This window comes from Bipolaris oryzae (genome assembly GCF_000523455.1).
Source record: "Bipolaris oryzae ATCC 44560 unplaced genomic scaffold scaffold_193, whole genome shotgun sequence".
Classification (NCBI taxonomy): domain Eukaryota; kingdom Fungi; phylum Ascomycota; class Dothideomycetes; order Pleosporales; family Pleosporaceae; genus Bipolaris; species Bipolaris oryzae.
In genome coordinates this window covers 26,464-48,061 of record NW_006911469.1, presented here as the reverse complement: position 1 = coordinate 48,061, position 21,598 = coordinate 26,464, and the positions used below count along the sequence as shown (strand labels likewise).

General features: G+C 46.9%; 11 protein-coding genes across 11 annotated transcripts; 6 read left to right on the top strand and 5 right to left on the bottom strand.

Annotated features, from left to right (window-relative positions):
• Positions 1 to 2,071: 2,071 nt before the first annotated feature.
• Positions 2,072 to 2,833, bottom strand: COCMIDRAFT_40537 (uncharacterized protein; the record flags this gene model as incomplete). Its single annotated transcript, XM_007694023.1, has 3 exons — positions 2,072 to 2,308; positions 2,396 to 2,659; positions 2,819 to 2,833. 3 exons carry the CDS (start codon positions 2,831 to 2,833, stop codon positions 2,072 to 2,074), a joined length of 516 nt encoding a protein of 171 aa, XP_007692213.1.
• Positions 2,834 to 4,501: 1,668 nt separating this feature from the next.
• On the bottom strand, positions 4,502 to 4,934 carry COCMIDRAFT_106602 (uncharacterized protein; the record flags this gene model as incomplete). Its single annotated transcript, XM_007694030.1, has 3 exons — positions 4,502 to 4,592; positions 4,629 to 4,654; positions 4,713 to 4,934. 3 exons carry the CDS (start codon positions 4,932 to 4,934, stop codon positions 4,502 to 4,504), a joined length of 339 nt encoding a protein of 112 aa, XP_007692220.1.
• Positions 4,935 to 6,443: 1,509 nt separating this feature from the next.
• On the top strand, positions 6,444 to 7,712 carry COCMIDRAFT_8998 (uncharacterized protein; the record flags this gene model as incomplete). Its single annotated transcript, XM_007694013.1, has 2 exons — positions 6,444 to 6,966; positions 7,012 to 7,712. The coding sequence occupies 2 exons, from the start codon at positions 6,444 to 6,446 to the stop codon at positions 7,710 to 7,712; spliced, it is 1,224 nt and encodes a 407-aa protein (XP_007692203.1).
• Positions 7,713 to 9,387: 1,675 nt separating this feature from the next.
• Positions 9,388 to 9,705, bottom strand: COCMIDRAFT_54488 (uncharacterized protein; the record flags this gene model as incomplete). The annotated part of the gene is made up of 1 exon (XM_007694029.1): positions 9,388 to 9,705. A coding segment is annotated over one exon (318 nt), but the record flags the coding sequence as incomplete, so codon positions are not given.
• A 396-nt stretch (positions 9,706 to 10,101) lies between these two features.
• On the top strand, positions 10,102 to 11,021 carry COCMIDRAFT_40534 (uncharacterized protein; the record flags this gene model as incomplete). The annotated part of the gene is made up of 3 exons (XM_007694022.1): positions 10,102 to 10,432; positions 10,485 to 10,865; positions 10,900 to 11,021. 3 exons carry the CDS (start codon positions 10,102 to 10,104, stop codon positions 11,019 to 11,021), a joined length of 834 nt encoding a protein of 277 aa, XP_007692212.1.
• Positions 11,022 to 11,554: 533 nt separating this feature from the next.
• Positions 11,555 to 13,447, top strand: COCMIDRAFT_8995 (uncharacterized protein; the record flags this gene model as incomplete). Its single annotated transcript, XM_007694012.1, has 5 exons — positions 11,555 to 11,833; positions 11,888 to 11,930; positions 11,989 to 12,344; positions 12,400 to 12,526; positions 12,582 to 13,447. The coding sequence occupies 5 exons, from the start codon at positions 11,555 to 11,557 to the stop codon at positions 13,445 to 13,447; spliced, it is 1,671 nt and encodes a 556-aa protein (XP_007692202.1).
• Positions 13,448 to 14,354: 907 nt separating this feature from the next.
• Positions 14,355 to 15,841, top strand: COCMIDRAFT_40532 (uncharacterized protein; the record flags this gene model as incomplete). The annotated part of the gene is made up of 6 exons (XM_007694021.1): positions 14,355 to 14,457; positions 14,491 to 14,590; positions 14,633 to 14,677; positions 15,015 to 15,325; positions 15,408 to 15,568; positions 15,623 to 15,841. The coding sequence occupies 6 exons, from the start codon at positions 14,355 to 14,357 to the stop codon at positions 15,839 to 15,841; spliced, it is 939 nt and encodes a 312-aa protein (XP_007692211.1).
• An 880-nt stretch (positions 15,842 to 16,721) lies between these two features.
• On the top strand, positions 16,722 to 17,266 carry COCMIDRAFT_8994 (uncharacterized protein; the record flags this gene model as incomplete). The annotated part of the gene is made up of 3 exons (XM_007694011.1): positions 16,722 to 16,825; positions 16,899 to 16,909; positions 16,977 to 17,266. 3 exons carry the CDS (start codon positions 16,722 to 16,724, stop codon positions 17,264 to 17,266), a joined length of 405 nt encoding a protein of 134 aa, XP_007692201.1.
• Positions 17,267 to 17,461: 195 nt separating this feature from the next.
• COCMIDRAFT_40530 (uncharacterized protein) lies at positions 17,462 to 18,321 on the bottom strand (the record flags this gene model as incomplete). The annotated part of the gene is made up of 3 exons (XM_007694020.1): positions 17,462 to 17,897; positions 17,996 to 18,096; positions 18,157 to 18,321. 3 exons carry the CDS (start codon positions 18,319 to 18,321, stop codon positions 17,462 to 17,464), a joined length of 702 nt encoding a protein of 233 aa, XP_007692210.1.
• Positions 18,322 to 18,519: 198 nt separating this feature from the next.
• COCMIDRAFT_106557 (uncharacterized protein) lies at positions 18,520 to 19,639 on the top strand (the record flags this gene model as incomplete). Its single annotated transcript, XM_007694028.1, has 3 exons — positions 18,520 to 19,312; positions 19,383 to 19,488; positions 19,537 to 19,639. 3 exons carry the CDS (start codon positions 18,520 to 18,522, stop codon positions 19,637 to 19,639), a joined length of 1,002 nt encoding a protein of 333 aa, XP_007692218.1.
• A 17-nt stretch (positions 19,640 to 19,656) lies between these two features.
• Positions 19,657 to 21,407, bottom strand: COCMIDRAFT_29923 (uncharacterized protein; the record flags this gene model as incomplete). The annotated part of the gene is made up of 3 exons (XM_007694015.1): positions 19,657 to 19,813; positions 19,884 to 21,000; positions 21,050 to 21,407. The coding sequence occupies 3 exons, from the start codon at positions 21,405 to 21,407 to the stop codon at positions 19,657 to 19,659; spliced, it is 1,632 nt and encodes a 543-aa protein (XP_007692205.1).
• Positions 21,408 to 21,598: the final 191 nt, after the last annotated feature.

The window sequence follows — 21,598 nt, the reverse complement described above, 5'->3', positions numbered from 1 at the left end:
GTAATTACTATATAATATATAAGAAATCTAAGTAATTATAGCTAGTAGATATATAGAGTCTACCTAGAGGTATAGTCTAGGTTAAGTTAAGTCACACGGACCTTAGGTAGAGGTAGTAGTAGAGGTCCTTAGCGTTAGGTAGTGGTTAGGTTGGGTCTTACAGGGGTGCGACCTAACCCAACCACTACCCAGGGTCCGTGCGCCCCAACCTCTACCACTACCCAACGCTAAGGACCTCTACCACTACCTCTACCCGAGGTCCGTGCGACCCAACCTAACCCGGACCGTACCTCTAGGTAGACCCTACCTATTTGCCAGTCTACTCTAGACCCCGTGTAACACTAGGGTTAGGTTAATAGTTAGGTTATCTAATAAACTTTTTCATTTTTTAACTTTAAAAACTTAGCTATTAGAGATAGAGCTTAACTTTCTACTAGAAACTTCTAGCTCTAGGCTTAAGCTTTAAAATAAGCTACTACTTACCGACTTTAGACTAGTATCCGCTAAGATATTTAATAACCCGACTTAAATACCCGTTTACCAGCCTAATCACTACCCAACCCAAGCTAACACCTACCTCTACACATTGACTACCGTAACTCTAGATATTCCGCCTAGAGAGAAAAGAATAGAATAAATAGGATAGTATAACTAGAGGTAATAAGGATATAAGGATAGATAGATTTTAGTATTACTCTTATCATAGTTAACTTAAATTATACTTTCTTACTAGTTACTTTACTTAATAAGATTATTACTTATTAGTCTATAGCGAAATAGATTATTAGTTATTAAATCTATTATTATCTATTCTATTAAGCACTCTACTCTACTATCTCGCTAGACAACCCTTATAGAATACTAATATAAAGCTTACTAGTCTTAGTGTGGACCTAGTAATAGAAGTATAGATCTAGACCCTATGTAATAAAAGTATTAGAACTAGCTTCAACTATATTCTAACAATATAATACGATAGGAATAGAGACTACGCTGATTGTTATTAGTCTTAGTCCCGCTAGCGTTGCTAAGGTATGTGAGATTTCTTTCTTAATATTCTCCGTCTAATCACTAAACATTTTTACGAGCGGCACTTGCATCATATCAACGAAGTGCTTCAAAAACGTATAGTTGGAACTCCATTTTGTTATCGAACCTACCTAGAGCAACCCCTGAGCAGCCAGGCGGCTGGATCGTAGAAGCCCGATAGTTTACCCCTATTGACACGCACCAACATGCGATGTTTCTCCTAACTAATGCCGTGCATCCTTCACCTAGATCGTTCTCTTTGTCATTTCATCCTTGTAATTAAAAACAGCACTACTTTGCGCTCAATCATATAATACACCTCTGTTATAGTTAACCCCTTTTCATGTTCAGGCTAACATGTTCGTACGTTCGTGTTATAATGATGAGCTCAGTATGCAAATAGCTGGTCGCCCAGGCGTTTAGTCATTTGCAGTCACAAAAACTAGTCTGTGGATCTTCTATACTAATCATTCGTGAACTATGCAAGTAAGTGCCCTATAAGCAGCATAATAAGAATTAAGAGCGACGGAATTTTAACCTAAAATGGAAGAGTGGTGCGTGAGACCGAAGTGGGGAACGTCCTAGTTAATCCCTTGATTTATTGGTGAGCGTGCCACAACATGCCCAGTGACTCTATTTGAGTTCCAATAGCGAGCACATCCGCGGATTACTAGACCATTTACTAGACCATCCTCATCTCTGTGAGTAACTGACGCATGTGCGGTTCAATTCCACTCGGATAATGCGTTTAATGTTTCGAACCCGAAAGACCATATAGCTGACTAGTATGTATTCGTACATATGGAACCACTGATGCCATTGTCCTAAATATAACGAGATTCGGAAAAGGCCACTGAAGTTACTGCGAAGATCTGATGTAATTTTGACGTGCTTGAAAACAGCCATCGAGAATTGGTCCACGCTCGATTGTATTTGTATACGATTTCAGACTACCCGAACACTCCTCATCAAAATTCAAGAGCAAGACTTCGATCCGCACATCCCTGCCCCTGTATGTGTTCTAAATTTGATGACTGCATGTTTACACGCATTCACTGCAGAAACATCTGCCATTATCGTAACCGTAGCTAATCAAATGCTCCTCCCACCATCCAGCATGGTGCCACCCGCATTTTTCCATGATGTGTCTGCTCGTCTGAGCACGTCTACTCGCAGTGCATTGGACCGAGTTGATAGCACGGTCGCAAGGGATTGCAACGGTATTGCCACGAACAGAGTAGTAGTTGTGGTGACCCATGGTCGGCCCATAATCACTGCACTAGTAATCCAGATCAGGGTTTGCTGCATCAGTATCCTAGAATGAATCTATTAGGATCTCTTCATAATGAATTTCAAGAGTACTGACGCCAGGATGCATATTTGCTTTGTCAGCGCCCTGGTTGCAAAAAGTGCCATCGCAGGCCTGAAGGCTTGGAGAGCGAATGGAGTTCACTATCTTGGTGTAAGCGCTCAATTCAGTGGCAGAGAAGTCCGTGGTGTTGCCAATCTTGACGTGGATATCAACACCATTGGCATCGACATGTTGCTTGTAGACACCATCTCCAGTGCCCTCGGGAATGATGAAAGCACTAGAAGCGCTGGGGAAAGCAAGAAGGAGAGTTTTTATAAGCTGTATTGCAGAAAGATGTACAAATAAAGTTGATTGATCCTGTTGCTTGTAGTCTCTGTGTGTCTTTGTGGTGGCGAGAACGACTCCTTCCTTTATACCTTCCCTCTCCCCATGTATAAGCTATTCCTCCATGAAACTGCTCGCCTATATGGTTCGGACCTTGGCGAAAAACATGTTGTTGTGACAGTTTCATGAACTTGGGCTCAAGAAGGGAAATGCACTTTTCAGAAGCACAATTAGGCCTGTTGCATATGAGACTAATCCTTATGATCGTTCCTGGTACTCTACTAACAATGCAGGCGAAATTGGAGGTAGGGAGTGGATAAGCACTACTTGGAAGCACTATTAGTTGTGCTCCATGAATGTATTGCCAACGGGCATCGTGATATTGGGTACGCTAGTGGCTGAGATCTGGTTTTAGTCAGTAAGCCAACACGCTACACCAGCACTAGCAATGGATTATTTACATTCCGTCGCTATCAGCCGCTTGGTGGCTCTCTTCCAGGACACATTATACGGACCGCTTAACAACTCAAAATTTGCATGAACAAATCAATACCACATTTTTGGAGGCTGTGTAGTGAAACTTCAGTGCCAGGTCTTTGATCACTTCTCAATTCGCGACCTATACCTACATATAGCATTTCAAGAGTGTAGTGTGTTAGCGCACCGTATAGGATAGGTTCGCAACTCTGGTGCTATCCCGGATTCCTTGGCTAGAAATGGCAGATACACAAACGAAAAATCCGTAATTCTGCCCACTTAAGATTGCTACAATAGGCGCAGCTGAATAGATTGGGCATATCATATATGATTACCACGAGTGAATATAGATGTAATGGGGGCCTGAGAAAACCAAGAAATGTCTCAAACAGCGAGTGCCTGGATGCATTCTGATCAGACCCATCAAGAATTCTTTGAAAGTCTCACTCTATGAGCGGCCACTGCTTTGAAGCAACAAAACCTTCACTGAAAATAGTCTCTTGGGAGAATCATGTACAGAGGTTTTTCATCCCTGATACCTAAACCACGGCCCTTGCTAGCGCTTCTATCTGTTCGGATGTCAGCGAAGGGGTTTATCAATAATAGATCGTTGAAGAAGGGATTGCAATGCCGACAAAGATTCCCGAAGCTACCGAATTCTTTAGCTGTTTGACACTGCGATAGAATGTGAACTTCTACCTGTTATTATGCATTATCTACTTGCATCGAGGCGCATCTCGATACAGTAAATCAAAGAGTCCAGATCATTCGATACATGACTTGCAGATACAAGCAAAATACATATCCAAACTCTTTACTACCTTAAGAACTTACGATAAGCTTCCTTTTTCTAGGAAAGTTTTTATAGGAGCCTCAAGCCCCTTCTATTACCTCTCTGGAAGTTTTGGTGAATTTGGAGCTATTGTGCAGCCTTACGAGCTGCGATACTCGCGACCTTTTTAGTCTCCTTCTGCTCCTTCTCCTTCTGCCTTGTCAGGCTTGCTGCAACCCTAGCTGGTGTCTAAAATCCTTCTCCTGCACCTTTATCTACCTTGCTTGCTTATTCTCCCTCAATTTTTTAGCTCTTTGGTGTTGTACCTGCTCCTCCTGCTGGAGTCATAGGCTGTCGTGCCCTTCCTTTACCTTGAAACCCAGAACACAGCATCACCATGATACTCCTCAGGCTATCATAAAAGTAGAAGCCTCCCTCATTTTCTGCGCGTTTTCTCATCAGCCAAGCCATCCTTCGTTAGTGTGCATTGAACTGGGCCTGAGTGGGAGTTGCTGCTCAGCGTTATATATTGCATGACATGGCTCCAGAGGAAAGTGCTATTAGCTTACGCAGATACTCTGTATTTCTTATAAAGAGACTCTAAGTCTAACTTGAATATATCGTTCGAGCTTGAATTCTACGTAAAAACGATAGAGACCTCCATATAACGATAAAATTCTAGACAAAAACGTAGTGACCCTCTAATCGCAACACCCACAAGTAGCATCAATGATGCAACGCTATTATTCAATCAGTGAAGGTACTAATGAAGGATACATGTCTATATATAAAACGTACCCCAAGAATCTTAGGACAACTGCAGACAATAGGTTGTGAGACCGGTGGAGGTGGTGAGATTGATGGAGCTTGTGTAACTGTTGGCAATCCAGGGCCCCCTCCGGCTTGACGAGCTTCAAGCGCATCTTGCACTTTACCCAGATCGAGTCGGCTGTTTAGTTTAGTTGGGGTGCTTACGACCAGCGCAGCGAAAGCCAAGGGTAGAGTAACAAAAAGCTTCATCTTGACAATGTTGAAACCTAGTAGAAGAGTGTTGTTGTGAACTATTTGTGAGTTGAGAAGTGAATTGAGAGATTGTTGAGTATGTAGGCAAAGTGAGAAAAACCGAGCACCTTATATAGAGGTTTTGTATCAAGCGACATATATTTTTAATAAATTATTTTCAATCATGGCTTATTACTGAACACGCATTGCTCTGGCAAGCCCCGTGTCGGATGTAATGGACCGCGGTAGTCATAATATGAGTCTATAAAAGTAAAACTATCCAGTTTCTACCTCAATCTAGGAAAATGCTAAGTAGCCAAGTCGCCTTTATTGCTAAAAATCTAGACCTGAAACTGCTGCAAAACGAAGAAATGAAAGCAGGCCCTAGGCCGGCAAGGATCCAGGTATAGCAAGTCCGTTCACTTAAACGCTTAACACTTGGCGTGTTAAATAGGTTTCAGACCTATACTGCTGTACCTTTGTTCTTACTAGAGCCTGTAAGCTCTATACTATTTTAAGCCAAATAATGAAATCTATTTATTCAATATCTTGATTGCTTCTGTTTCCAACATTCCGTCCATCCCATCTTAGCGGGACATTCAGGATGATACTACTATCTCTTCCTGCTCTGCTATTCTAGATGGTAAGCCTTGACGGGATGGCATATTATGTGACCTTGAGCCCTGCGATGGCTATTACTTTCTTTCATGGACGCCCCTAGGCTCCCTGCCTTCTTATCTCTTGTCAAGGAGAGCACTTTTCTTGCTCGATTGTAACAGCTAGATGATTCCGCACTAGGAACGAGCTGCTTTGTAGAGAGTGCCCGCCTTAAGGACTAGACCCGTCTACATGCGCGTTGGCAAGGCCTGACGGAAAAATCGAAATGGATTGCCTAAAAATTTACCAAGACTGAATTATCTGGCCCCCACGGTCCAGACCTCTCACAGCAAATCATCCACTTCACACAGTCGCTATGTAATGTAGTTAAAAAAAATCAGAACTTCTCACGGACTTATTTAAACAATTACCATTTTTTCATTATTGGCCTCTTGCTGGCATTGGTCGCATGGTGAGACACAAAACTATGCCTAGGACGTGATTTTGTTTGAACGCGAACAAGCACCACTCGCTGGAGATCCGCCACATGAATGGCCATCCCGTAGTCGAGACCTACTTTCGTGACCCTATGTGGGACATCAGGGGCGAAAAGAGACTGGAGTAGAGATGATACTTACTTAGTGCTTACTTCCGATTAAGAACTAACGCAAACAAATTGGGCTAAGAAGGCCCTAATACTTTATTCTTAGGAGATAGGACCCGAGGCAACCTTTCAAATTTGGTGAACGAATAATAAGTATGTTGATCAGGCCCAGATATTCCCTTGGGTTGCCTGAACACGAGTTAGAAATTGTCAAAAGAGAGTGCCCAATATATAAACAAACAAGACCTTGTGTCATAAAAGAATGGGAAGCCGCTTCAAAGCTATAAACCTTGCAGTTGATATTCTTGCAGTCCGGAAAACAAAATATGTCAGACATTACAAGCTCTTCGGATTTCCTCTGTGGAGTCTTACCGGCCAAAGACATCTCCAAAATCAACCCAATACTATATCTTCACGACCCTCTTCAGGCAGCCGGATCGAACGCAGAAACGTTTCTTCATCGCACCCCTCGACAATTCCCTACCTCAGAAGAGAAAAACATCAAGAATCAATCATATTGGGTTACTTTCACACCACTTGAAGCAGAAAGACGCTTTCCTTACCTCTCGGGTATTACACCGGCCCATAAAAACGTATTTTGGAGACAGACGTTAGGTGTGGTCAATGAGCTACTCGAACTGATTCAAAGCGACAAGAGTGAGCTAGATCCGCCACTACGCGATGGCACAACACTACGGCATGTTTGCGCGAGTATAGGCATCAAGCATGGTGCGCATATGGCTGGGGTATATTTTGCAAAAGCAACTGCGATGATGTATCCATTCGGCGAGGATCCTAGGCGCTTGGAGCTGATCAACGTGCTCATGATTATGTTATGGGTTTTCGACGGTAAGTCTCTACGTAACCATCCGGTGTCAAATTTGACAAGAGCAGACAAATGCGAAAAGAGCACCGGAGAGGAAACAGCCAATGTACTACATGAATGGAGAGTGCGCCTTGGAAGCGCGGATCAAGGGTGTGTCGAAAGTTCGCCACTGCAAACGTATCTCGACAAAACGATTGCAGCAATCTACGAATACGACCTTATTACAGGTAACACAGCAGGAAAAGAGATGCACTACGCCACTCTAAACACAGAATACTGGCTGAAGCCGCCGGCAAAGTGCGAAAACCTTAGCGAGTATCTAGCCTATCGCTACCGAAATGTTGGTGCACTATTTGTCTGGTCATGTGTAAAGTTCAGTTTGAATCTCAAAGTGGGCATTTTGGATCCGCGTATCGCACAATGGCTTGAGTGGGCTAGTATGCATCTGGGCATGACGAACGATTTGTACTCGTGGGCGAAAGAAGCAAAAGAGCAAAGCGAAGAGCAGGGACCAGCAAACGCAATTTTTCATCTTAAACAGCTCTTGTCTCTGAATGAGCGCCAGGCTGTTGAGATGTTATACAGTATGATCCTACCGAAGGGAGCATTGATGCACGAACAGTTACTGAGCTGGGAGAACAAGTGCCCTTTTGACGACGGCATGTGGGCGTTCTTGAGGGGAGTATGGGGTACGCTTGCAGGACATGTATTGTACAGTGCGACGTGTGCTAGGTATGCTGGAGAGCAGGGTAGAGTTGTACCAGGATAAGGCTCAACAATGTGTTGATGGAGATATTCATGCTGAGTTCCGTAACGTGCTAAAGCTCGTTTGGACGGGGTGAAAACTCTGGAGCCTTTTCAGATGTTGTTACCAGAAAACTTTGATACCATCGTTTCAGGACACATTCAGTCACATTCGTCGTAGTATATCACACACAACATGGACAGCTAAAATTCACACACGCGAAGAGGAGATGCAAGAAGCCATACGTGGCGAGAGAAAAAGATACAATACATTGTTAGCCTTCTCGGATTCTCCATCTGGCCATTTGCTTCTAGAGGAATACAGATGTGCAAATGGTTCCTCTAATTGCCTCAAATAAATCATTGAGGCTTCCTCGAAGACTGAGTTTGGTTTTATGGCGAATGATTCCTTACCAAGGAAGATCTATACTCTTCATAAGCTCTTCTCCTATCTTGTTCATTGCGGTCAAAAATCTCTTTTTCATCACCAGTTAGCAGAGAAGCCTTTCGACTTGATTCTTCCCTGCGAGCATTCTCTTGCTGGTCCGCTTCGTTCAACTGTGCTCCAAGACTTGGTAGAGATAACCCTGTCGCAGATCAGCACATTATTCTCAAGCTGGAGTACCATGCGGACCATCGGATCTTGTCTGTCTCGAACTAGTAAGAATGTTCTTGGTACAGTGGCGGATCTTGCTCAGTAGGGTAATGCGATGCAAATCGCTATTCGTGATGCTTCTTTCTCTTTGGATTTTGAGATATTGGGTGTGATGGGTATAGACTTGTAAAGATTCAATCGACTCTGCTCCAATGATCGCTTCGACTGTGATCCCGTCCAGTATATAAAATGTCGTGGTCATGACATGTTGAATAGGCTTATCTTGTAGATTGATGCTCTGCGCGTCCGGTGATTGAACATTGATTTCGCCCTCTACCAAATCTCCCGTTTCCCTTTCATCGCCTGCGGACTCGACTACATCGTCGTCCTTGAATTCAATCAGTTGCGCAGATGATCCAAGCGACAATTGAGCAACAGATTTTCCACGTGCTGTCTTGGTTCTCCCGTTAGCAAATACGACTTTCTGCGAAGTATCTTGCCACCTGTATTTGCGCTTAGTCGCATAGGCAAGGGAAACAACATCGACTTTAGAACCGCTGTCGGGAAGTGCTGTGATTACCTCTCCATCTATGCAGCATGTTGACCGTTGATTTATAGCACCCATCGCGCAAACCTTGAGAATGCCCGGTGTTTTGAGTGATATTTGAACAAGACGGTTGCGGAACATTGTGAAAGTTTCTGTCTTATCGAGAAAGGAAGCAGACATCGTAAGGTCTTCAACCAAAGAAGGTACCACGAGAAAGGTGCAGCGCATCTTCCAATCGAAAGAGAACGTCTTCGAAAATCTGCAACTCGCATGAACGATTGCTGTAGATATTTCCGTGCTGCCATCCAAAAGGTTAAGTTTCGTCTTCTTGGGTGTACTCCATTCTAGTCTCAGTCCAAGGTGAAGCGCAAGTTGCAGTGACATGACGTTATGGGCAGAGCCACTATCAGGCACAGCCATTACGGTTGCGGGGCCTGGATCTCCCTCGAATTTTATTAGTAAACCACACACCAGATTTGACTTTTTGACTAGCTTGTAATGTGGCTTCTGACTTCGTAATGAACATTTTGGTAATTCTCGACCGCCGACGGTCGAGTGTCTCCTTGAGCTTTCACGTTGAAGCTCGCTGATTTCTTCATCGAGTGCTCTGATTCGGTCTGCAGTATTGACGAATAACGCTTGAAGTTTCAGATCTGCTCTCTGCCATCGGCTGATGCGATCCACTTCTGCTGCTCGGCGTCTCATCTTCGTATTTATCTTTTCGCAAAGCTTGCAGAGAGTTCCAGTAGGAACGGTCTGGAATAAAATCTTCATGCCACAAGTCTCACCAATTCGCAGTTCTTTGTCGCAATGTTGTCGGAAGTGCACCCATTTCCAATTCCCACAGACGAACGTGTGTTGATCGTAAAAACACATGTTGGATTTGACTATTGATATTACAGCAGAAGTGTAAGTCTTAGGGCTGATAGGTTGGGGAAAAGAGATGATGACGAGATTGTAGCGAAGGGCGAGAAGGAGAGTTGAGAGCGTCAATTTTGCAAATAAAAGCCCAGGCCTTACTGGTACGTATGTGTCTTTTCCTAAAGGATGCTAATATGCAGCAACACTACACATATAATTTAAAAGATCCAACCAGTTTTCGCAATAATGGTTGACATAGCTGAATGGCTGCAGGAAAGATGTGCGTGGCCTTGCAGCATGCAGTTTTGAATCACAAGGCACACCGAGGCTGAATGCCAAGAAATCCGGTGAGAAATTCATTTCCAATTGGTATCAATCGCATGAAACTACAAGCTACGATACCAGATCAACATGGACATCGAAAAAGGGACGCCCGACCAGTCTTTCCTCTCAGGATATCCTTCACTGGCAGCTTTTATTGCCAGTGATCGCGACCAAACAACAACAATCTTCAAGAGGTTCAACCGTTTAGCCGCACGATACTTGCTGCATCTTCAAAGCCAGCTCGCTGAGTTACAGGCTGGACAAGATGAACTGGACCGCAAAGATGCTTTGAGCCCTCTAGAGGTAAAGCAGTACTCGCGAAACTGGGCTGAGTTCATAAGGGCAACCGACAACGATCCTCATCAGAAGAGACGTAACGAGCTGAGTGATAAAATAGGTGAAAGACTCAAAGCTTATCGTAATTACATGGAAAAAATGCTGTAACAACTTTGAATTGATACATTTCAAAGGAGAAGCTCTGCTATACGAAAGCCAGTTGGCATCATTTCCTAGACCGCCAAAACGAACGCTTGAGGCATTTCGTTTCAAGTTCTTCGATCATGGAAGTGGACAACCGTATCCAACTTTAGGTGCACGCAGTAGGGCGTTATTCGATGACGATGACGACTTGGTAGTATTGAAAGTACAGGACCGTGATCGGCTTACTGCGTTTCTGCAAGATCACTGCTCAAGGATGTTCAGAGTGGAGAAAGATAGGGATGGCATTGCATATCCCTCGGATCAGCAAATAGCCCAGACTGTGACTATTCTGTGTATCCTGAACGCTGCGGCGCTGCTCGTCGGGACTATAGTAGCGCTGTACGTGATATCCTCTGAGAAGACAAAGTTGGGTGTTATTGCTCTCTTTACCGCTTCTTTTTGCAGCCAATGTAGGCATTCTGATGAATTCAAGAAGATCGGAGGTTTTTGCTGCAGCTGCTGGGTACGCTGCAGTGCTCGTCGTCTTCGTCAGTGGGAATGTCGGTACTCAGGAGAAGGGGAGATGATCAGTACCCCATGAATGTAAACTTAATATGTTGAAATGATCATAAGTCGTTTGTGTCATGAATCAAGATGCAGTTTTCAATGGTTAGATTTTCTCCGATTCTAGTCCGTGATATAAGTGCCGCCAGCTTAGACCCAGCGCCTTGGTGTAAGCATTCGTACATTGCGCAGTTGTCGCCTATCACCACACAACCAGTCCTGTACACTATAATTTTTTCTTTGATATTCTCATCTCATTTCTATAACTTACAGCTTGTTATGCAGTAGTAGAAGTCTCGGTGGATGATCTAGCCCGAAGTGCCGAAATTTTGGCCGGATTACTTGCCCAAGCCGTAGGGTGCACAGATGTCTGATCTGTGCAATGAACGTTCGACCACAAGCACGTGGGCTCCATTCCAATCGTGGTTTCATTGAAAGAAAAATATACTATAATGATTGCACTTCTTCATTTTAGGTTTGCAGACAACAAATGCTTCACAATAAGCACATCCGTGAAGATTGGCAACTTTGAGTGTTGTCCGCTACCTAAACACCCATGGACACTTCCGGTCAATTGAACGATTTGAAAAATTTCTCGGTCAAATCGAACACACCATCGCACGAATCAAGCGATACGTTGCTACACGGGATATCTCCAGAACGACTCTCGGGTGATCAGGATGTTAACCACCAGAAATTAAGCAATGATGAAAGAAATTCAAATCGACAATTGTCTCATGGAGAGCCGAAAGGACTCATATCACCCAATGACAACAGCAAAGAGTCTCGGATATCGGGAGAAAAGCCTGCAATTCCTTTAAAGGACCCCAATTTGGTATGTGTCGGCTTCAATATCCCCCAAATACAACATTTACTAAGCACAATATAGGTGACATGGGATTCTATTGATGATCCGGAAAACCCCAAAAACTGTAAACAAAGCCAGTTAGTCACATCGGCATGAACTGTTTTGTACTAATCCCTGCTTAGGGTCTATGAGACGAAAATGGGCCGCGTTGACGATCGTTGCCTGCTTTACTATAGTATCGCCTATTACTTCTTCCATGATCGCCCCCGCTCTTGGCCATATAACTGCTGATTTCCGGATCAAAAATGCAGTGCAATCGCAACTCACGCTGTCTATCTTCGTCCTTGCACAAGCCATTGGCCCACTATGTCTTGGGCCGCTTTCCGAGATCTATGGGCGAACAATCGTACTACAGTTATCCAACTTGTTCTTTGTGGGTTGGAATCTGGGATGCGCTTTTGCTCAGACTCCAGCACAACTGATGGTGTGTCGTTTCTTCAGTGGTCTAGGCGGATCCGCACCACTAGCTATCGGTGGGGTAAGTGTACTTCTTGAGGAGTTCCACCGCAGCATGAATGGCTGACTAGATTTAGGGTATTTTGAGTGATTGCTTCCTTCCAGAGCAGCGTGGACGAGCAGTATCGATTTATTCGCTGGGACCACTACTCGGACCAGCCATTGGGCCTATTCTTGGTGGCTTTATCTCCGAGAACACTTCATGTTAGTCTCTGCTTAGATTCTGATTCATTTGGTTCTCGTACACTAATGGATTTAGGGCGATGGTGTTTCCATGCAACAACAGTTTTCGCCGTAATGGTGCAATTTTGTGGGTTCTTCTTCCTCCAAGAAACCTATGCACCTAGGCTTCTGGATTTGAAGCGAGATCGGCTACGCAAAGAAACTGGTAACCAAGAACTTCACACTGTATACGACAATTCCGATCGGACTGCTGTAACGGTGATCACAACGGCGTTGAAGAGGCCATTCAAACTGCTAGGCACGCAGCCCATAGTCCAAGTGCTGGCATGCTACATGGCCTATCTCTTCGGGCTGATGTACCTCATGCTTTCCACTTTCCCCATCTTATGGGTTGATCGTTATGGCATGTCTATCAGTACCGGATCTTTGAATTACCTGTCCATAGGTATCGGATTCTTTGTTGGTACACAAATTACTTCACTCCTTATCGACACGCTCTACTGCCGTCTGAAGTTAAGCAACAACGGTATCGCGACACCTGAATTTCGCGTCCCTATGTTGGTACCTGCATCTCTTGTGATCCCCGTAGGTCTCTTCTGGTATGGATGGAGCGCGCAAGCCCGCATGCATTGGATCATGCCTAACGTTGGTGCTGCAATATTTTCCGCGGGCATGGTAATGGCGTTTCAGTGTATCAATGGGTATCTGATTGAATCTTACACGCGATATGCAGCGAGTGCCATTGCTGCAGCGACGGTCTTAAGGAGTCTAGCCGGATTTGGCTTCCCGCTGTTCGCACCAGCTATGTATAAGTCATTAGACTTTGGATGGGGTAACAGTATACTTGGCTTCATTGCAATTGGGCTAGGTGTCCCGGCGCCATTCATGCTGTGGAAATTTGGCAAGAAGTTGAGAAGTTTAAGTCGATTTGCGGCTGGCTAGGTGTTCATAGTTATCGAGGAAGATCGAGGTTCTATCGCTACACAGTATTTTTGATCGTTGCAGCAGGTACCTGTTTTGATATGAGGAAAGTCATGAGAAGGGCTGAATACATCCCAGTTCTCGAGATGATTGTCTCAAGTCATCTTCAACGGGCAGATGTACCAAGTAAAACTAGGCCACCAAGAATAACTGAAACGCAGAGAGTATAGCTCTACACACCGTTTGGTATCTAAGTTTACTTTCTCGGGGGCTTGATATCTGTAGATCCTAGACCTCACGAAAAGACGACGAGGGTGTTCGCGTGTTCCCAAAAGCGTGTCACGTGGGCACTCTTTTTGCACCGTGTCATCTTCCTAATGATCATAATTAATGCCCTATACACTACCAATGGTAGCACTTTCATATAATTTTATTCAATATCGCTGTGATCATATGTGTTTGGCGATGAGGCGTTCGGCTCGCAGATTTGTGGAATCACGTGATGGTCGTCCGATAGACCGTACTTCCACCCCACATCCCTGCATGAACCACAGTCCATTCTTTTCGCAACCTCGAGGTCCGACAATTCATCCTCACAAAATCATGTGAGGTTAAATTAGTACATTGGAGAGCCAGTTCAGACGCCGGAAGAGAAAAAGTGATCAAGAAAGAGGAAGCTGATGCAGTATATGCCAACGGTGGAGAAGCAACGGCATGATAAAAAGCTCGGATTTCCAATCAATTGGAGGCAAACTCTATCACTTCAATAACAGGATTCTAGAACTCGTCGCTAAGCCCCCATACTGTTCCAGGCCATATCCTCTATCTCTAGAGGAACCAACAAAAAACAAAGATGGTCATCGCTGATCCTGCGAAACTCCAAGCCAGACACAATTAGGAGCACGAAAATCGATAGCGCCCTGAAGGCATGCAAGAGTACGCCTGTTTACTCAGCGAAAAGAAAAAGCCATTCGCCCATGACTCACGGATTCATCAAGGCCAGCAGCAAGAAGCAGACCAGCTCAAGGACGGCGATGACGTTTAGCTCCACATCATTGCTGCAGGGCAGGTAGGGTTGCTGGCAGGAGAAATACTGAAAGAAGTAGGCTTCTTAGCAGATAAAATATGCCTCGGGGACGTGGCCGGCGAGTCTGATAGTACATAGTATTGGGACCGATATGCAGGCCTGCAATGTGATGTGGACAGCTACATTTACACGCCTTTCCTCGGGAAAATAAGCTCTAAACCCCTGTAGAAGTATGCATCAAGCTATGAGATCTGTCGATATTGGGAGCGCGTGGCATCGCACTTTGGACTGTGTGGCCAATCTTCGACACGTGCGCTCAGCGCGACATGCAACGATGGCCGGCGGCAGCGGGCAGTTCGAATGCGCAAGGAGCACAGTAACAGCGAGGAAATGACCGCCTTTACCCAGTTTCCGGCTTTGACTGGAACCCTCTTCGCACCACCGAGACTGCCTAATGTCGATGGCTTCGATGAGCTACGCGTAAACATCCCCGTCTTTCACACAGCGCACTGAGACTATGACAGCACTGGCAGCTCACAAACAGACACCACCCTCTCAAAGCTCAATAACAAGTGAGTCTGCACCATGTGTATGGCGGCAACAGCCGTCCAAGCCGTGCCACAAGTTGCACGCTGGACCGAATCCCCGTACGTGTTCCAGCGCACATACTCGTATTGCGCGTCGCCAGCGAACTACAGATGACGACCAGTGGATAAGCGAGATCGCAGCAGGGCTTGGTTGGCAACTTGCTCGCCAAATCAACTTCGATGCTCTCCTTAACGGTGAAGAATACTCGGCAGACCATCCCGATCTAGTCACCGATGGCTGGACTCAGGTTGCGCGCGTCTCTTTGGGCCTTATCGCGGGGCCGCGTCACGTTACACCCAAAAGACGTAGGAGGGCGCGCGCATGCTCTGTATGAGTTATAAACCCCGGTGGTGGAGCATGCGTGAGCACGAGTACGAGAGCCCGTAGTGAAGGACGCAGCCACGGCGAAGCAACCAAGTACGTATAGCCGTTTTACATCATGTGGTGTAAAAGACCCACCTTCCAGGATGAGTACCTACCTATTTCCAATCAGCCGCATGTCACGCTTATGGACACGGATGGCAAGGGTATAGAGCGGTGTACATCGCGGGGGGGTAGTTGCCAAGGGGGTGGAGTAAGAGCTTGACGTGTTGATTCTTGCCACGGGCTTCCTGCTGGTAATAGTGGAAGGCGTAGCGCCTGTTGAGCTCTTCGGTAAACCTGTTGCGGACCGTGGCAGCCGTCATCTCAAGGACAAATATGGGTATCCTGATTTTGGTGCATCGCATCGCATGGCTACGAATAACTTCCTCGGTCTTGGTGGCGGGCCGGGCTCACTAAATCTCACTGTCATTTTTTGACTTGAAATCCGGGCACATCGCCAGTATCCTGAAAGAGGCTGTGGGTTGGGTTCCGGATCCTGCACACCTTGTGATCGAGCTGACTAAGGAAATAAAGTACGCTTTAATAGATGAAATGGAGATTCGGGCAGCGTGATACTCGGTCTTGCTCGCTTGCACATCGGGCTACTTCAACCCTGAGGGCGACGCGTTGGTCCATGCCTCCAGCAATCTTGAGAAGCGGCCACGAGCGATACGGAAGGTACTTCATGGAAGGGAACAGCCGTGTGCGGTCAAATTATTCACGAATAAAATGCAGAGGGTGGGCCGCAGGACTTCAAGCCATTGCGAATGTTACTTTGTGAGATGTTATGTCATAGGGGCACATCAATGGGCTTACTATTGTGCATACATCATCCGCAGAGCATCAGCAAAATGTAAATACAGGTCCCCGTTCTAATGATTTTACTCTACTACCGTGTAATGTACACTATTTTTTAAAGCGATTTGCAATTATCACATACTTATAAACTGAACTATGATATAGGTGTATTTTCAGGCGACTCCATTGCACTGTACAGAAATTTGTCACCTGTCTCAAGCACCTATCATTGACAAGAAAAAAACGCAACTTTTTATATACCTTACCACATATGTTAGCCAGCATCTTGATCTCTGCCATATTACTCAGATTCAAATTCGACCCTATGTAGTAGTGTAACCGCCACCCGTACCCACCAGTAGCCTGCGGACCCCCGAACCTCCCCGCATCCATCACACTTTCTGCGCGCGCCACAATTCCAGCCCGCATCTTTGTTTACCCTCTCAACCCCACCCTTCTCTTTCCTTCTGCGCAGAACAACCCAATAAACCACACCAAACGCGAACGAAAGAAGAAAAAATGTCAGACGAAGATCTCGAGCAAATCCGGCGCGCGCGCCTCCAGCAGTTGCAGCAGCAGCAAGGCGGGGCTCGCGGTTCAGGCTCAGAGCAAGAGTCGCGAAAGTAAATACACTGCCCATACATCCCAAATCTCTATTTTACATAATAACTGACCCCTTTCTCCCCACCCACACAGACAACAAGAAGGTACACCCCTCCCTGCCACCCACCCACCAACAACCCACTCTCTGAACTAACCCCCACACGCACACAGCGGACCAACGCTCCTCAATCCTCTCTCAAATCCTCCTCCCCGAAGCCGCCGACCGCCTCGGCCGCATCCGCCTCGTCAAGGAATCCCGCGCCACAGACATCGAAAACCGACTTATTATGCTTGCGCGGACGGGCCAGTTGCGCTCAAAGGTGACGGAGGAGCAGCTGAAAGAGATTCTCGGGGCGGTGGCAGAGCAGCAGGAGAAGGAGGAGCAGAAGATTGTTGTGGAGAGGAGAGGGGGTGGGTGGGATGATGATGATGAGTTGGAGGAGCTTATGAAGGAGGTTTAAGGGAGAATGGAGGGGGAGGGGAGGGGAGGGGTGCATTGGGATGGCGTTTTATTTTCTATTTTCTTGGGAGGGGGGTTATGTGGGGGGATTGTTTGGCACGGTGCAAAGATTCAGAAGTGGCAATGGGGGGGATTGTGCACAAATATCTTTTTCTATGAGTTTGAATTGAAACAGATGGTTGAGTGAGAAAGATATCTAGAGCTTCTTGATTTGCTTCCTGACACGTCCGATATCAATCTCCTGCATTCGCATGTCTCTGGCTAGTGTGGCTAGCTGCGGAATTGGGGTCTCAACTGCGTTTACAAAGGCAGATTGTGCTGTTCGAAGGGCAGGTGGAACAAGGATGCCGAACCATTTGAGTGGATCATTGGATTTCTTCGTCGTCTTTGTTTTTTCTTTGCCCTCTTCTGATGCTGAGCTGGATTCTTCCGCGTTTGATGTCATTTTTGGCTCCTCTTCTTCTTGTTTGGATTCTGGTGCTGTCGGCGTAACATGTTCCGAATCATTCTTCGATTTCTGAACATCTTCCTTTTTGGACACATCATCAGAAGCATCCACGCTCTCATCTGAACAATCAGACTTGTGGACGGAAAAGTGCGGGACGTCACTTGTTTTGCCCTCAGAGACGTGACTTTTGTTTGTTAGTATCATTCGTATACCGAAAAAAAACATACACTATCTAAGATTGCAGAGTATAAATCCCAAATATTGAGACTCCAGAGAACTTACAATTTTCGTATAGCCTGCATGCGTTCATCGTAACAGTCCTGTCCATATCGAATCGCAGAAGACGAATTGTGGAAGTTTGCTTGAGCAAGGGACATGTAGCCCTACTTTCTTCGTTAGTCTGGATCTATTTTCAGGTAAGATCAAGTATGAAATTGTCTTGCATTAGATAGTTGTTTTGAAAGTTGCTGCATCACTTGCTGATACTCGTGCAATGTGTGCAGATAGCGCTCAAGCAGGTCATCCAAATGATCCAGCAAATCATCTTTATCTCGTTTCGCGACTACTTCATCCACCCCGGGAACAGGCATATCCTGCGTTTCCGCCATGATGTGGAGATTTCAGTGTCGTGGTGTTTGGGAAAATGAATGATGCCTGGGTAGTCGTGGAGATGTTGACATGGGGAAGTGTGGAAGCGGGGACCTATGCCGCATTGAGAGCTCGGATGTCCGACTGTACTAATTCAATCGCATCTCAACTTTCCCATCGTTGAGGTTACGACTCTGTCCCCTACCACCGACGCCAAAATGTCGAAACCAAACCCCTTCTTAAATCTCTTCAGGAGATACTACTCACAAAGGATAACTCCCCTTCCACGAACCACCCGCCCAATACAATCCAGCCCGCAATGCCTCCGCGCATGCCTCCACCCGCAATTCCTCCTCTTCCGCACCCAAAAACGCAATGTAGGCGGCGGACCCGGCCTCGACCCAAACTTCGTCTCTATCCTCGATCGACCGGCGAAAATGGCGCGCGCAGGCAAACAGCACGGGCCGGGCCTCATCATCCTCGCCATTATCCCGATAACCGCCTTCGTACTCGGGTGCTGGCAGGTGCAACGACTCGGCTGGAAAACAGACTTGATCGCGCGATTCGAAGATCGATTGACGTTCCCGCCGCTGGAACTCCCGCTGCGAATCGACCCGGAAGCCATCAAGGATTTCGATTATAGAAAGGTGTATGCGACGGGCGTGCTGCGACATGACCAGGAAATGCTGATTGGGCCGCGCATGCTGGATGGCGAGGAGGGGTACACGGTTGTTACGCCGTTGGAGCGCAGAGATGCGAGGGGCAATGTGCACAAGATATTGGCGTGTAGGGGGTGGATCAAGAAGGAGGCGAGTCCGCAGTGGTTTCGCAAGAAGAATGGGGCGCTGCCGGAGGGAGAGGTTACGATTGAGGGTTTGTTGAGGGTGCCGCCAAAGGGAAACATGTTCACGCCGAAGAATGAGCCAGAGAAGGGCAAATGGTTTTTTCCGAGTGTGGAGGAAATGGCAGAGTATAGTGGGAGTCAGCCAGTTTGGGTGGAGGAGACAATGAGTAAGTGCGCCTTTTTTGAAGAAACTGTTCAAATGATTGCTATTGGGGGGTATCTAATTATTCACCACAGCGCCTGATTTGCTCACAAACTACGAGCGCGAGCCAAAGGGCATACCCATTGGTAGACCGCCAACCGTAAATCTGCGCAACAATCATACACAGTACATCTTTACATGGTGCGTGTCCCATTTCCATATACATGCACCAACGCTCACATTAAACAGGTACGCATTGAGTCTTGCAACATCTGTAATGTTCTGGATGGTCGTCAAGAAGCCCATGTCAGGCACCCAGCGCCGGGTACGCCAGAGCGTGGACTGGTCATAAGGCATGACTGGGCCGCCTCAGTCTTCATCATCTTCTTGTATAGGTTCTGGCCGCTTGCGCTTTTGGCTTTTGAGCTTGACCGGGGGCTGCATGCGCAGCTGCTGGACCAGTTCCCGGGGGAGCATCTTTTGTGCAAGCGAAAACGATGTACTGCTATCAGTCGTTTTGCGGGTTCTTGTGAGTGTTAGCAACGTGTACGAACAAACTTGTACAAAACTGTACAGCAGACTCGATATAACAATACCTCTTCATGAGTGCGATGACGTCACTCTCCTCAATCATCCTGCGTCCACCATGCTGTGCATAAGCTGCGAGATCAATGCTGATTTGCTCGAAGAAGTCGTTGGTTGTATGGACAAGGGCATCAAGAGTGTCCTTGCTAAGGTGAGCTTTGCTTCCCTGTGACTTTATGAAATTAAGAGCAAGTTTCTTGACTGGTGCCGCGGGGAACGAAGGAAAGCCAATACCGTGTTCTGAAACCATGTATTCCTTGGCCTTCCGCACACCCTTTAACTGTTCCGCGGAAGGTCGCTCAGGTGAGTGTGTTTGGAGACTCCGGTCAATTGCTGATTCTTCTTCCCTATAGGCTGCAAGCTCGGCATCATCATCTACGGGAGGGTCAGATTCCCATCCTAGATTCTCTTGATCTAGGGTAAGATCTTGGTCCTCCAAAGCCGCAGTTGGATCTTGATCCTCGTCGTATTGTACTTCTGTATCGTCTGGGAGGTTTACAGGCTCGCTATCTGGCATATTGTCTTCCTGAACTTCTTGCCCTTCTGGTGGAGCTTGTCGGGGTGGCGCACGCATGCGATCAGGTATCATGAAGCGGAAAGTGGGTTCCTCTGTGTCATCGTCTCCATCCCCAAATATGCCCAGGTTGGCATCGCTTGTGCGCCCATCTCTTCGGCCGGTCAGTGCTTGTATGGTCGTATCGTCTCCGTCCAGATCTTCCTCGATATTTTGGTCAAACAGCCCATCTGCGCGTCGGTTGATGAACGTCCCATCTACTTCAAACTCTTCCTCTACCGCACCGAGTTCACTCAAATCTCCAAATCTTTCGCTTTGCCTCCCCCCGTACATCAAGCGAGGATCTTCACTAATGGCTCGCCTTCCAAATTCAAGAGACTGTACAGTCCCGCCATCCACATCATCCGGCAAGTCTGGTAGGAGCGATTGCCGTGGCGGGGCGCTATGGAAACTGTCATCATCGTCGTCATACATGTTCTCCAGTGGCATGGAAAGCCGTGGAGCAGCCATTGGTGGGCCATCTTCGACATCTGGCAGGTCAAGGGCAGAATGTCGTGGGCGCCGGGGCAGGACTTGCGGGGAAGGCTCGACCGGCCGACTGTCACGAGCAAGCGCTACATGATCATTTAGCTAGGGTAAAGAGACTTTTCATCGACGCATTACCTCTACTCAGATCACGTAGTAGATCACGCGGTGTTTCCCTCTGGATACGCCCACTTCTTCTCCGGTTGTTGCCCGGTGTCCGAGCTGCATTAGCTCTTTCCCTTAGGGCCCGTATCGCATGTGGAGTGGTCGGCGCAATTCGCCGTGAGGGAAGAGGGCGAGTGGCCGGTCCGCCTCGAGGTGTTCGTCCAGTTGCCGGTGTCCTTATGAGTGGTGTTCTTCGGCTTCCTGGGGTGGGGCCAGCGCTAATGGCGCGGCGGAAGGGGGTCATGGGCTGTAGAGTGGCATTGTTGCTTGGAGTGTCCTGAGCCTGAGCATCCGGTGAGAAGCGGTGCTTCTTGCGCGCAGATTCTGCCATTGCGGCGGCACCATCCGAGGTTGCGTCGTGGGAGCGCGGGAGAGTGGATAGACGTCAGGGAAACGCGTCGCTTGGGGGCGACCTCGCGGCGCGCGGCGGAGCTAGTCCCGGGTTGGTTAGGCTATCGATAACCTTAATCCTCGCTGTAACTTTTTCTGTTGCACGAACTTGGTCGCGCTCTTCACACAAAA